The 14,661-nt window shown below is 41.6% G+C and overlaps 1 protein-coding gene across 1 annotated transcript; it reads right to left on the bottom strand.

Moving 5' to 3' along the window:
• Positions 1-902: 902 nt before the first annotated feature.
• On the bottom strand, positions 903-9,445 carry LOC104909263 (scavenger receptor cysteine-rich domain-containing protein DMBT1-like). The gene is made up of 9 exons (XM_031554537.2): positions 9,235-9,445; positions 8,125-8,240; positions 7,332-7,494; positions 6,967-6,990; positions 4,387-4,410; positions 3,264-3,575; positions 2,633-2,656; positions 1,854-2,165; positions 903-1,650 (listed from the first exon to the last, which is right to left on the bottom strand). Exons 1-9 carry the CDS (start codon positions 9,443-9,445, stop codon positions 1,637-1,639), a joined length of 1,200 nt encoding a protein of 399 aa, XP_031410397.2. The 3' UTR covers positions 903-1,636.
• Positions 9,446-14,661: the final 5,216 nt, after the last annotated feature.

The raw sequence follows: 14,661 nt of genomic DNA, 5'->3' as shown, positions 1-14,661 counted from the left end.
AGGCTGTGCCAATGTAAATGGGTACAATGGTCTTGGCTCTGCATGCAGAACTACATGTCATTTAATCCTGTTACCCAGATAATTAATTGGCTAGCACTCCTTGCCAACATGGGTTACTTATCTTGGCATTTGCCACATTCTTGTTGTTTTTCCTTCTTTTGATGTTCACATGGTAAACTTTGTTAATAATAATATAAAGTTTTCCCAAACACTCCCCTGGCAGTTTTCTCAACATCTTTCTCAGCTTCAAAGAAAATCCCTTCTATTTCAGCAAGTGCCATCATTAGGAATCACATAGAGAATCAGCTATGGAGGTGTAACATCCCTTTGGAAGATCTTGGAAGTCTTTTCCAGCCTTGGTGATTCTATGATTCTACTATTCTAACTTTATTTTATTAGTTGCTAATTAAAGATAATGAAATGAACAATTAACAAAATAACAAAGATTAATTAATAAATAGAAAAAATAGTAGTAACAATCAAGCTAACTACATTGATTAATTAGGAAAGTTTTCCTTCCTGCATGAGTGACTGGGACGTGAAAGGAAAAATCATATGTAAAGCAGGTATATAGATTGCTTTTCTTTGTAAACTGGTTGCTTTTTTATTTTTTTCCACAGTGCAAGCTTGCACAAGTAAAGCTACCCTAACAAAGTTAAAGTAGGTATAGGATCTATTAAGAGATCAACAAGGAATGCTTCAGTGGGACATCTTGGAATGCCACTTTCTCCTGCCCCACGTGCTCCAAGGAGCTGTGTTGGGTGAGAGGTTGGCAAGGGATGGCTCTCCTTTCCACAAACACTGTATGGAAAAGCAGATATCCTGTTTAACTGTGACATTTTGGACAAATAATGCAATCAGAGTTTCGATATGGAGAAAAGAAGGATGAGCAGTAAGCAACGTCATGCAGTGAAAGAGTTTATTGCTTATTTATGATCACTTAGAATCACGTAATTTGTTTGCCTTATGTATGTAAGGGAAATAATTCTGACTATCCTAAATCTTAAGTCCAAATGCTGACTCCATTTGTGAAAACTTTTCTACTGGATCAGTTTTTAATCAGATTCATTTTCAGTTGATTTGAATATGTGAATGTTTACAAGCATGAGAGAGGATTAAAGCACAAGGACAAAGATGGATTATACAAATATATTTTCTAAAGTCCCACATAAGCAGATCCATTAGCAAATGTAAAAAGAGTATAAGGGTAGGAGCATTCAGGCTGGAATTTGAGATTGTTCTGATTCTATGACTGCCACCAGCAGCCTGTTATGGGTAGGAACTGAACCATTTTTCTCTCTCCAAATTCAGGAATGAGAGACACGGAGTGGAGGATAACACAGGCACTACTTTTTTGAAGAGATTTGCTCTAATTTCTGCTGTGAACTAAAGTTCAAAAACACGAGTCACAAATACTCATCCATGAGAATATCAGATAGGTAACAGACAAAATCACTGAGATGTTAAGTTCATAACAGATCAAAGTGATTGGAAAGAAGCTGTGCTTATAATTCCTCATCGAGAAATCTGGTTTTCATAGAGACTGCAGATCAGTGAAAATGCTTGCTGAGATTTCTTGTAAATGCCTCAGCAGTTTACCAGCCTTAAAGGTAACGCACATCTTTATTTCCTCTGCTTATGCTGCAGGCCCTGTAAGAACAACCAGAGAGAAAAGCGATCAAATGAGCTGGTAAATAGGTATGAGATTCATATCTGTTAGGTCTTTAATAGTCCACAGCAGTGGAGAAAGAATGGTTTTCTATCATGGGCTCGACTGCTAATGATTTTCAGCTATACTTCAGAATTTATATCAAGGGAGATTCTTGAAATGAAGAAGACAAAGCGGAGCATACCTGAGCAGACAACACTGGCATCTTCACTGTGGCCACAGTCATGTCTTGACCAACCGTTGTGGGAGCATTCCCATACGTAAGCTTCGTTCCCTCTGCACTGCACGTCATCCAGGAAAATAATCCCAGAGCCTTCCCCAAACTGGGCCTCTCCCGGTGCTGAGATGGGCTGCCCACAGCCCAGCTGTCTGCAGACAACCCGAGCATCGTCGATATCCCACCGATCATCACAGACTGTTCCCCACTGTCCTTTGTAAAACATTTCCACACGTCCCTCACATCGATTGCCACCATTCTCCAGGCGCAGAGCTACTTCTACCAGAGACAGAACAGAAATAAATGTCATGATGGATGTCTGAAAGTGTGTCCAAGGTTTTCCCTCCTTGCTGTGCGATTTGTTGATTTTCAGTCACTAACAAGTTATGAAATACACACTTTACATTCCTCTTCAAAGGAACTCTTCCCAACATTCAAGCTCTCCATAATCACCTACATCTTTTGAAAAGTGTTCAAGACCAGGTTGGATGGGGCCCTGGGCAGCCTGGTCTAGTATTAGATATGGAGGTTTGTAGCCCTGCCTGTAGCAGGGCAGGTTGGAGATTCATGATCCTTGAGATCTCTTCCAATCCAAGCCACTCTACGAAATGCTGCAGTATGGAACTTGTCCATCCTCCTCAAATGTTATCTTTTTCCCCAAGGCTTGGCATCAAACAAAAGCAAACTATGTCTAACAATAGATACTCAATTTTTAAATGATCAGTAAAAGAAATGATAAGACTTACCAGGTGTTCTGGCTCCCCTGGAAGCTGTGGATTGGGAATACATATGAAAAACTTAATTTCAGCAGCTTCAGTTTTATTTCAGAAGAAATAATCATCAACAGCAGCAGAACAAATGCAAAACAAAACTTTGCTTTACCTGGTGGGAGTCTCTTATATTGTCTGATTTGTTCTAAAACTAAGTTACTTTTTATGTACTATCTTTAATTACCTGAATCAAGATAACATTTAACTCGTGTTGAAAAGATAGAGTAACCTTTAATTCTTTAGGAATGGCTTCTAAAAATAAACTCTTGTGAACGGTGCCATGTCTGTGAAGCCCAGAGTGTGAAGTGTCAACCAAGCCACCAAGTATTTCCTCCTCTGGTATCCTGCATAGAACACAGCATTCCTTCTCTCTGCACTCACATCAGTGTCACTGAGTGACCACCAGGAGCATCTTCTAAGCATCCCAGACCAAAGATACATGGAGGAAAACAGAGAGAGAGGCAGCTCATTTCTTGATTTCTGCCTCACCATACTTCTAATTCCAGCTGTACTGTCTTTCTTGCTATTTCCCTTGCTTCGGGCTGATGATTAGATTCTCAATATACACAATGCAGAGTTTTACTTAAATAAATAGAACCACTTGTACCTGAGCAACGCACGCCAGCATCTTCTCTGTGCCCACAGTTATGTGTGGCCCATCCTCTGTGAGAGCATTCCCACAGGTAGGATTCATTTCCATGGCATTGCACATCATCCAGGAAAATATCCCCTGTCCCTGGATTGAAATGTGCTTTTCCCAGTGCAGAGAGAGCATTTCCACATCCCAGCTGCCTGCAGACGACCTGCGCATCATTTATGTCCCAGAAATCATCACATACGGTCCCCCAGCTTCCCTGATAGTAGATTTCGACGCGCCCTTCGCATCTGTTTCTGCCATTTATCAGCCTCATAGACGCCTCTGTGAAAAAGAAGAGAGAAGGAGATAAGAGTCTGAAGGCTCCTGAACTGCAAAGTTAAAATCCTAGATTAGTTCTGGAGCTGATTCAACGTGTTCCTATGGCTATTGTATTCTGTCATGGCCTTTCACCCCCAGGGAAGGCGAGGACAGCACTGATAAGTGCCAGCTGTCCTCGGGTCACTGTGTATGCACTCATGTGCTGTTTCCTGGTTCACCCTTGGAACCAAGGCTTGCTGCCAGGGTTTGGCAGTGTTCACAGTTGCCTAAACCAAGTTTTCATTCCCAGTTTAATTCCTGTGATGAGATAAATAGCAACGAAAGAAATAACCTGCATTACATAAACACTAGTGGGCATTTATCTATCAATTTGTTAATGACAGTATATTATAATTAGTAGAAGAGAATCGAAGTTTTACCCACAGAAACAGAGTTGACCAAGAGATGAGGTTAATAAAGCCAAAACATCACAACGGGGCCATGACTTTCTAATAACTGTATTGTCTCTTCTCCTTGTGTTTTAACATCACTTAAGAGGTTCTGAGTTTTATTAAAGCGTGGAACAAAAGGGTCTTTTTGTGTGCGTGTGTGCGATGTAGCTCCATCCAACTTATGGAATGTTTAAAATACTGATTAATCCAATAGCTTTTCTTTTAGATAACCATGGATTTAAAGCACCCTAGTCCAGTGAAGACTTTGTCACACTCCGTAAGTCTAAGTCAGAACATGATTTGTAATAATTTTAGCAAGAAAATGCTTATGCTTTAGAAAATTCTGGATAGAAACTATTGAATAAGTATGAAATTGAAATTACCAGGTATGTCAGTTCCTGTAGAAGCTGTGATGGGAAGAAACAGATAAAATGCACATTTCAGTCATCAATGTTTCCAAAATAATTAATTTTTAAGAGCTTCTTTTATAAGAGCTTTTAATGCTTCACCCTTCTTTACAATGTCTCTTTTTATTTTAGAAAGCATTCAACAACTGGTTAAATAATCTGTTTCTGAAGGTAATAAAAATGGTGAGACATGAGATTATAACATGACTTTCCTTGCCAGCAACTTGAAATCTATGGAGATTAGGATAGAACTTTGGAGCTTCTTATGCCATCTAACAGAGGCAGAAATTTTCCAAGCTTAAATTTAGGTAAGGATCTAAGACTGCCAAAAATCTAAGCACATCTTTCTTCAGGGGGATCTAGCAAAGCCCTGGTTCCTTCCCCTTCTTGCTCCCTGCCCCTGGACTACAAGAGTCATGACTCTACACCTTTGGATTTGGCCCTGATTATCTCACTCAAATAAATAGACTGCAGCTCTCAATAGAAGCTTTGTCAAGGAAAGGCGAGTGGGATTAGGACCTTAAGCTTGTGAGAAGTCTCCTATGTGAAAGCTGGTTGGTTCTTTAAGGACAGAATGTGCTTCAGGATTATTTTCTGGTGCTTCTTGCTAGTCTGGTAGCATGCAGATTGAACTGGTTAATATGAATTAGTGATGGCAGTACAAAAGCTGTGGATGCATTATGAGTGACACTGATTAAAATGCTCTAAAAGTTTTTTAAGCTTATTTGGATGGAAGTTTGCAAGAACAAATTTTGATCGTGTAAGAAAAGAAGGGAAATTCTCTTTCCAGCAACAGAACCACAACTCTGCTGAGAAAAATTTGAGATCAGGGGAGCAATTTTCAATTTGACAAAATTGGAGATTAAACCAAGTATTTCTCTTCTCGATAAAGCAAGTAGATCAGTGTGTACCTGAGCAAATGACGCTGGCATCGCGCCGGCTGTCACACTCCTCTCTACACCACCCCCTGTGAGAACATTCCCACAGGTAGTTCTCATTCCCTCTGCACTGCACATCATCCATGACAATATATCTTGGGCTGTGAGGAAAGGTGACATTTCCTGAAGATGACACAGCATGTCCACAAGCCTGCTGGTTACAGACAACGTCTGCATCATTTATATCCCAGGAATCATCACAAATGGTCCCCCAGGCTCCTTTGTAAAGGATTTCAACACGCCCTTCACACTGGTTCCATCCATTCACCAACCTCACTGACATGTCTTTGAAAGAAAAAAGAGAGTTTTTGCTGAACCTTCATTGTTAGACAAAATCAGAGGCTCGTGTGGGTCAGAAGGGACTTCCAGACATCCCTGGTTTAGCCCCAGAGCAGGCTATTCTGGGTCCTGTTTAGGAGAGTGTGGAGTATTTCCAAGTATGGATATTCCACTGCTTCTCATGGTCTCTGTTCTGGTGTTTGACCATGTCATGGAAAAGAAAGAATTCTTTTTATCAAAGTGGGATTTCTCCAATTCTGACACGCATCTGTTTTGCCTCTTGACCTACTGCTGTGCACCATCTTCTCTATAATCTCAGGTTATTGTAGACAGCAACAAAATCTCCCCTTCATAATCTCAAGACTGACCAAACCCTATTCCCTCAGCAACTCCTTACATATCTCATTCTCCTACCCCCTGACTCTTAATGACCCTTTGCTGGGCTTGCTTACAGTTGAACTAGATGATCTTAGCAGCCTTTTCCAACCTTAATGATTCTATGATTCTACAGTTCTATGCTCCAGGATGCCCCTACCTCTCTTGTACAGGGAAGCTGCACTCTTGTACTGGACCTGAGGCTACAGGTGTGTCTCACCAGTGCTAGTGCAGGGTAAGAATTGCCTCCCTTGACCTGCTGGCAGCACTCAAAGGGCACAGTGCTGGCTCATAGTCAACTTCTCATCCTCCAGGAAGCCCAGATCCTTTCTTGCAAAACTGTGGTTGACACAGCTGGCTCTCTGCCTGTAAGTTGCACTCCATAACCTTAGCTGACATGTAATGTCAAAGATATTTTTTTGCTAAAGGGGAATTAAGGTGGTACACTATAGATAGACAGATTTCCATGCCACGCTCATTTCACTAGTTAGGTGTGCGTGTGCATTTCCAACCTACCTAGAAACTCCTGTTTTTCAGAGTCGCTGGAACAAGGCCATGCTCCTTAATCCACTATACCCAAAGATAGTGACATTCCTGAATAACTCAAGCTCTGCAACACAGGATCCACAGTACTGATGATCTGAACAAACTTTAGGTGTGAACTTTCATGTAACTCTGTATATACAAAGCCAAGCCTCGTTTGTCCAGACTTAACATTTTGATGGATATAAATGAGGCGAGTTCTTGACTTTATTCTGTGCTTAACACTAACAGAAGAAGAAAGCTGAGCACCTGTTGTTATGTGTGCTAAAGGGGTCTATTATTTTAAAGAGAGGTCCCATCCAACGTGCAGAGAGCAACACCCTGGCTTTTCAATTAAAATCTATCATTGTTTTTAGCTGTTCAAATCCAGTTCTAAAACATGTGGACATTAAAGAGAATGACACATATTTAAGACACTTACCTGTCACTTCAGATCCTGTGGAAGCTGCAAATGAGAAAAAAAACACAGCTCACTTTTAGGTGGAGTTTTCAGTCACTGCAGTAACTGCTGAATTTACAGATGAAATGTCACATTGCACATTATGCTGAAAATAGTGCTGAATCAGTGCTATACAGAATAATTCTCTTTGTGTGGGGACTGTTACACAGGTCTACAACAGAAGCTAGATCTGTTCTGAAATATTAGTAGTACTAATTTTTTGTAGGCCTGTTTCTAGCATGCATTTCAGTGCAGTCTGTGCTGCAGTATTACTATTAACTAGTACAGGATGAGCACAGATTGCCACAGAGTTCAGCTGATGGGTGTCCAAACAAGCTGTTACTCACTGTGACAATGAGGACCACTGTTTGTTCCACCTCCAGCACAATGACACCTTTGTGTTAAGGTCTGCAGGGACAAGCTGTGCCAGGTGCCACCAGCACCAGGCTGGACCTGTTCTCTGCGCCTGCTCTGGCACTTCTGCATGGGATGGCTCTGTTTGCTGACCTTCTGTTTACACATTACCCAACAGTAAAGGAACATCCAGGTCCCAGAAGGAGCAGGACATACCGGTGGATGGACAGAAGCAGTTGGTAAATGGTTGTACTCCACCTGGTAGCTCTCTTGGACTGTTATCCCGTTTTCATTGAAAGACCTAACCTAGACTGACATATCTACGGAGTGTACAATTTTTCAACTTATTTACAGATTTTTTGTACTTAATTTCTGTAGAAATCACTAATATGCACTGCTGAATAATAAGAAAAAGCAAGTATCAAACAGAAACAACGCTATAGATGAAAAAAAATTGCTTCAAACATGAAGGTTCTGCCTGTTTTTTTTGGGAAGCAGTCTTGGTGAGGAGCATGGTGGCCAGGACAGGGCTGTCCCTCGTGCTCTGACTGGCCAGGACATGGAGCATTGCATAAATACATAAAACACACCTGAGCAAACAACACCAGCATCTTCCAAGTGTGCGCAGTTATGGACTGACCACCCTCTGCTGGGGCACTCCCAGAGGTAGGCCTCGTTCCCTCTGCACTGCACGTCGTCAAGGAGGATCTCTCCCGAGCCTTGGCTAAAATTGGCATTTCCTAGGGCAGAAACAGCCCTACCACAGCCCAGCTGGCTGCACACCACCTGGGCATCCTGCAGGTCCCAGGAGTCATCGCAGACAGTGCCCCAGTTGCCCTGGTAATGGACTTCGACACGGCCCTCGCATCGGTTCCTCCCATTCACCAGCCTCAGGGACACGTCTTTGGGAAGGCCAAAAGTGAGAGGGTTATTTAGGTTTCAAGTAGGCTGTTACACATTCGAGACAATAGTAAGTCCTATCCAAAGACAGCAGACGATTGGCCAAAAATATTTATCGACTTTTTTTTTTTTTTTTGAATGAAAAATTGTGGAATTTAGATGATAAAAACACACTGAAAATTGAAGATACAGCATATTCCTAACTGTTAAAAACTTGTGGGGATGCATATTCAGAAATGTTCAATACATCAAAATCATATCATGACAAAGGTATTGGCAAATACTCTTCTTCACAAACTGTATATACTGAATGACTACACTAGGTAAAATGACTTAGTCAGTAAACAAGATGAAGATATATGAGATGAAAATTACCAGGAATTTCAGACATCAAAGAACCTGAAATAAAAGAAACAGCAGAGTGAGAAAGATCATTTTTTTAACAAACTTGCACTCAACAAAGTGAGCAGAAAAGATCACTCTTTAACTACTCTGCTATAAAAGACAGCACAAAACCAACTCTCAGCACATTAGGATTTTGTCTATATAAGCCAATCCATATTTTAAAATGTACGGTGCCATGTATTTTCACATCAAGTAATATGTCTCATGAAAGACCCAATTTCACACTGCATGTGGAAATCGTTGCTTATTTTCTCAATGATCTTAGGAATAATCAGCTGAATTCATCCTTTAGTTAGGAAGCAATGGAAATGGCCAAATGGACAAGTCTCAGAACGGCATTATACTCTACAGAAAGAAGGAAACATAACTGTCTAACTGAGCTAATTATGTGAAGATTTTGAACGTGAAAGGTAATGGGTAGGTTGTAGTGCTCTCTTAAGAAGTATTTGCTGAAATGCGGAGGAATAGTTTGGGGATGTCCTGTGTAGCTCGGTGATGGTTTGGTAGTTCAGCTGCCATTTGTTGAGCACCCAGTCCTCATTCTGGCTTATAACTATTATTGATCACTGATGGCAATAGATCTCCAGTTACCTGCACAGATGACACCGGCATCTTCCTGATGAAGGCAGTTGGTGATGAGCCATCCATCATGGGAGCACTGCCAGAGGAGAGCCTCGTTCCCTTGGCACTGCACTTCATCCAGCAGGATGTCTCCTGTGCCCTCACCAAACTGGGCTGCCCCCACGGCACCAGTGGCCCGGCCACACCCGAGCTGAGCACAGACCACGTTGGCATCGTCCATGTCCCAGGAGTCATCGCAAACTGTTCCCCATGCTCCATTGTAAAATATTTCAACGCGGCCCTGGCATCTGTTCTGCCCATTCACTAACCTCAGGCTCAGTTCTTTGGAAGACAAAAAGAAATGAGATCAACTGTTAGAGTGGCTGCCATGTCTGTGGGACCGTGAGGCAACCAAAGGAAATGCTCTACAGCAGCTTTCCAAGGAGCATGTCCTCATAGAAAGTGTGCTCTATTCTCTTCTGCTCACCAGTCCTGAATTCCTGAGATTGCAGACCTGATTTTAAAGCATCATCCCAGGATGAGGCATCTGAGTGTCCCTGTGGCAGTCACATTCAATTAGAGTTATACTGACACAAAGACATCATCATCTGGTGGGGACTCCAGCATAGCATATTGTGTTTCTCCTGGCCATCAGTGAATTAAATAGGGAAGCCAACACTCAGAATGTAATAGCAGAAGGTCACTGCCTACAGTATTTCACTTTTCACCTTACTGTAAGGAACAGATCTGTCAACCCTGTGTGTCCAAAGCAATAATTTTGACCCAGGCTGTGTCAAACCTGCCACCTGTGTGCAGCTCACCATGCACTTACCAAAGCTCCTACCTGCTTGCTCGTGTCCTCTTTCAATGCATTGTGCTTTGTCTAAGCCCTTCCAGTGCAATGCAAAAAAAAAAATTATTTGTTCTATGCATTTTTTCCTACAGTAATTAAAATACAACACAATATATGCTTTTTACATTGCATTAAATACACACCCAAGATATTTGAATGGCATCACCAGCCCTTCAGTCCTACTACTTCTCAAGATATCTACCAGTTAGAGTGGGCTTTGCTACAAGCTACAAAATGTGCAATATCGATTTTAGAAGAAAACACAAGAGAGAGAGGTAGGGTAGAACAGCATTAGGCACAGTACCTGACCCCTGGAGATGCCCTCCAAGTAGCAGTAGCATGCACACGATGGCCAGAGTGCAACCCATTTTGTTTGGGATCCCTATCGTGCTGATAAAACCTGGTTCAGAATTTATAAGCATGAAGATTTAAAGGGGTGTGTTCTGTAGCTTGACCAGCCTGATTTTAGTAAACTAAATTAGTGCTTTCATACAACGGAGATACTTTTAACTTTTAAAAACATTCTCTTGATTTTTTTTGGCAGGACTTTGTTTATAATAGCTTGATTTTTCAATCACCTTATCATTTCAATCCCTTCTCTTCTCTGCACATATTGGCTAAACACTCCCCTTCACAGACCCAATGGCTCAAGAGGAACCAGCTGCGTGCAGCCAGGGAGAAAATCAGTGAAACCAAGCAAAAAGTGCTGGCAGATTTTCTTCATGTCTCCATTTTTCTCTTGTCCCAAAGTGGAGACAGGTGGCTGCTGTGTTCCCATCTTCTCACATCTACACCAGATGTCCACAGCTCTGTGGCTCTGCTCAGAGCACCAATGGAGACTGTGCCCTCCATGCTCCTACAGCCTGCATTACTGCAGCAGTGAGCTGCATTATCTGCTGGAAAAAAAAAGGATTTCTTTTAAAATGCAGTCAGTCATCCCTTTGACTGTATTTTAGTAGTTACTGGGCATTTTAGCTATTAATTTTCATTTTGCTCTGTTAGCATCCTCCTAGCCTCCATCCTACCCAGCCTTTGGGAAGCACTTCATGTGATTCCTGGATTAAATCCTTCAGGCCTGGCAGAGAGAAGAGCACTTGTCTTCCTCCACATCACGTTCTTTACAGACATCCAACAAACTCTTATGAAACAAAGAAGGCTTGTTCCACACTGGCACGGCTCAATGAGTGTTTACCCGACACACACTGGAGTAGCTTCCAAAAACACGCTTTCTAGGCTGCCCAGGAGCTCGAAGAGAAAGGGGAGCAGCAGGTTTGGCTATCCTCCTGCATCTGGGGCTTCACAGTCAGATGTCTGAGCCTGTGGCAAGCAACAAGCAGAAGTGACAAGAGAGATATGGAATAACAGGATCTTGACAGGTATTAGAAAGTTATCTGCAGTGCTTTCAAGAATGGAGAATGGGGTAAAAGCAAGAAAGGAAAAAGTCATATAGGACATCTTCTAAAAATATAGGGACTGATATAGAGACCCCAACATGATACAAGGGCTTATGTGCAACCTCTGAGGCTACCAGGCAACACTCATCTGATTGCAGCTGTTTAAAAAATATATATTTAATCTGCCCTGATTAGTTACTCACACATCTACATAAAACTCCCTTACACTTGGCAAGTTTGCATGAGTACATCTGAGGACAACACAGCCAGAGGACATCACTGGGGGAGTCTCCTGTAGCCACCCAGCCATGGTGACAGCACCAAAGAACTATTCTTTGAGGAGCAAAGGGATACCTCTGGATCAGCCACCCTTGTCCTTGCTAGTGATCTCAAATTGCCAGATGTTAACAGAAATTACCACACAGCTGTGGTAATGGAGCTTCCAGGAGATTCCTAAAATTCCTTGATGATAAATTCTTGGTACAGATACTAAGGGATCTAACTAGGAAAGTTAAGAACAGAAAGGTTCTTATGGGAGAAGTGACTACTTGTGGCTATCTTAGGCACCGTGACCAAGTAGTTGAGTTTAAATTTTGCTGTGTAAGATGGGGGTTGGGGAAAGGCTTTGCCCCAGAGGGTTGTGGGCATGGAACAGCTGACAGGGCACTGTCAGATATAGGGTTTGGGTGGTCCTGTGTGGAGCCAGGGGTTGGGCTGAATGCTCATTGTGGATCCCTTTCTACTTGGGATATTCTGTGATTCTACAATCCCAGCCCTCATAAAGAAAGAGGAAGAAGGGAGAGGCCCCTCTCCCCAAAGATACAATTTCTGAAAAACGAAAGAATAAACAAGAAAAAGAAGACAACAGTTGTTCAAACTTGTCTTCCTCAGAACAGAGGCAATGCAATTCATTTCTACTTTACAGCTTGTGACCACTTCACTTCTTTGAGAAATAACAGGGAAAAAATTTTTGGATGAGTACAAAGTGGTTCAGGCAAAAGAGGTGATCCAAATGTTATTCCAAAAAATGAAAACAGATGTCACTCCCAGCGACCTAGCTGGGCTTCCTCAGCTTAGCATGATTTTGTAAAAATATGTTTTTCATGTCATAGTTCTTGAGCCTGAAATAGAAAGTCTCCCAAAATACACAAACTGCTGTGAGAATTTCAGTACCGCCTGGGTTCCTTTTCAACTGGATATAAACTGCCCAAATAAATAAAGGTAAAAGCAAGTTTTTATTGAAATAAAGAATGAATAAATCAGGATAACTGGCTATCCCTGTAACAGAAGACATTTGGCAGAAATTGTGCAAAAATTCGTGTTTGGATTCAGAGATGCTCAACAGCAAAAGGCTGCAATTCTTATTTTGAACTCATCACGGAAAGTGCAGCAGTGGGAGCCTAAAGAAACACATTTGCTGTTTTCTCTGAGTTTTTGAAGCATAGTACACGACTGAGAAACCCAGCAGCAATGGCTGTCTGCCTGATCTCCAGCTCAGGGCAAATTCTAGTAAAACTCTGCTTAAAAAAGCTCTGTTAGTGATGCTAGAGTTGTTTCAAACAGTCAGTCAAGTGGAAACGATCACTGCAGTATATTCATTTAATTATTTAATTGGAATTTAGTATAAGTGTTCCATCTGGGGTATTAAAAGATACCTGATTGGAACCACGAGATAAAGGTTAATTGCTTATTTCAGGCTGGTGTCAATGATATCTGTGGGCTTGTGTGGAGAGGCATGGGGAGAGTGTAATAAAAACAAGAAAACTGTGGTTCTCATCCATATCCTGCAAAAGCAAACTATCTCTCCTAAATCTGCATCTACAGAAATTGGGGATTTGTTACTAACAACTGGAAAATGGATCTGTTTGTTAGGTATGGGATCCAGAAACAAAACAACATTTATTTATACCCTTTTATAAATATTTTCATAATACGTTCCTGGGAAGAAGGCCTACGGAGTCATATTATCTGCTCCATACTCCAAAATTAGAATAGAAAGATAAACAGGAGAGCAAAGTACAGGAAATTTAGCATACAAGCAAGCAAACAAGAGTTTTGTTCCTGGGCTTTTCTTTAACCCCATGACTGGTCACATAGGTTCCAGGATTGCACTGGGAAAATCACACTGGCAGGAACCCAGATTGCTATGGCTCCATCCTCTCTCCATGAAACACCACCAAATACCACCTTGGGGGTTGTTATGTGCTTATCAGGTCTACATGCACTTCTAGTGACATGGGATGTACCTACATGGTGTAATTCGTTACCTTCTCCCAGCTCAGATCACACTGCAGAGGTTGACACTCGTATTTCAGCACAGTGCTGCAAAAATGTTTAGTTGGTGCTGAGGTTGTTGGCTGAGTGAATGAGAACAGACTGCATGGCTGAGTACATGCCACTGAGTGACAAACACAAGGAAAAAATGATAATACCGAAGTCAGACAGTTATTCAGAGCAAAAGCCTGCCAAATGATGGTTGGTTGGTCTTCTCTGAAGGAGGAGCAAACTGCCACCTCCGGGGAGCTCACCTGAACAAAGGCAGCGCCGGATTGTGGTAGCACTGACCCACACAAAGCAGACAACCAATGCCCCCAAAGAGGTCAAATAAACAGTTTTAGTTTGCGTTTTGGTTTTAATTCCTTGTATTTTCAACTAAGACATAAAAGGCAAAAATCTCAAACCTTGCTTTTCATGTTTTCATGCGCCAGTGGTAAATGCTTATGTAGGATTTGGCTGTTTCAGCATGTTTCAGTCTGATTTATGAATGTGTGCTACACTCAGAAGGGCTGGGTAAGACCAGAGAAGTCACACTCCTCAAAAAACAAAGCAAACAGTTGTGGGGAAAAAAAAGAAGTTAAATATTTTTGTTGTTTGATCGGCATCCAAAAGTGTTAAAAAAATGAACAAGGTTATTTCTTCTGGAAAGCAGGTGTGAGATTTCTTTTGATGTTGAAATGACATTTTGGTGAGACCTTAAAAGACCTCTGATTGAAGTTCAATCTCTCGAATGAGATTTACAGTTTTGCTTGGATTAGGCTGTATCCAAAAGTCACTGAGTCAGTGGGAAGGCTTTCAATCGATTTGACAAGATTTTAGATCAGATTGTGCAGTTCAAATGTTGCAAATAAAACACCTTTAACAGCTCAGTGTTTTTTAATTTGAATTTTGATGCAGATAATAGAAAATGGAATGGAAAAGCATCAACAAAAT

The sequence above is a fragment of the Meleagris gallopavo genome, chromosome 8 (genome assembly GCF_905368555.1).
Source record: "Meleagris gallopavo chromosome 8, MGAL_WU_HG_1.1, whole genome shotgun sequence".
In the NCBI taxonomy this organism is placed as follows: Eukaryota; Metazoa; Chordata; class Aves; order Galliformes; family Phasianidae; genus Meleagris; species Meleagris gallopavo.
This window is presented reverse-complemented; position numbering and strand designations above follow the sequence as displayed.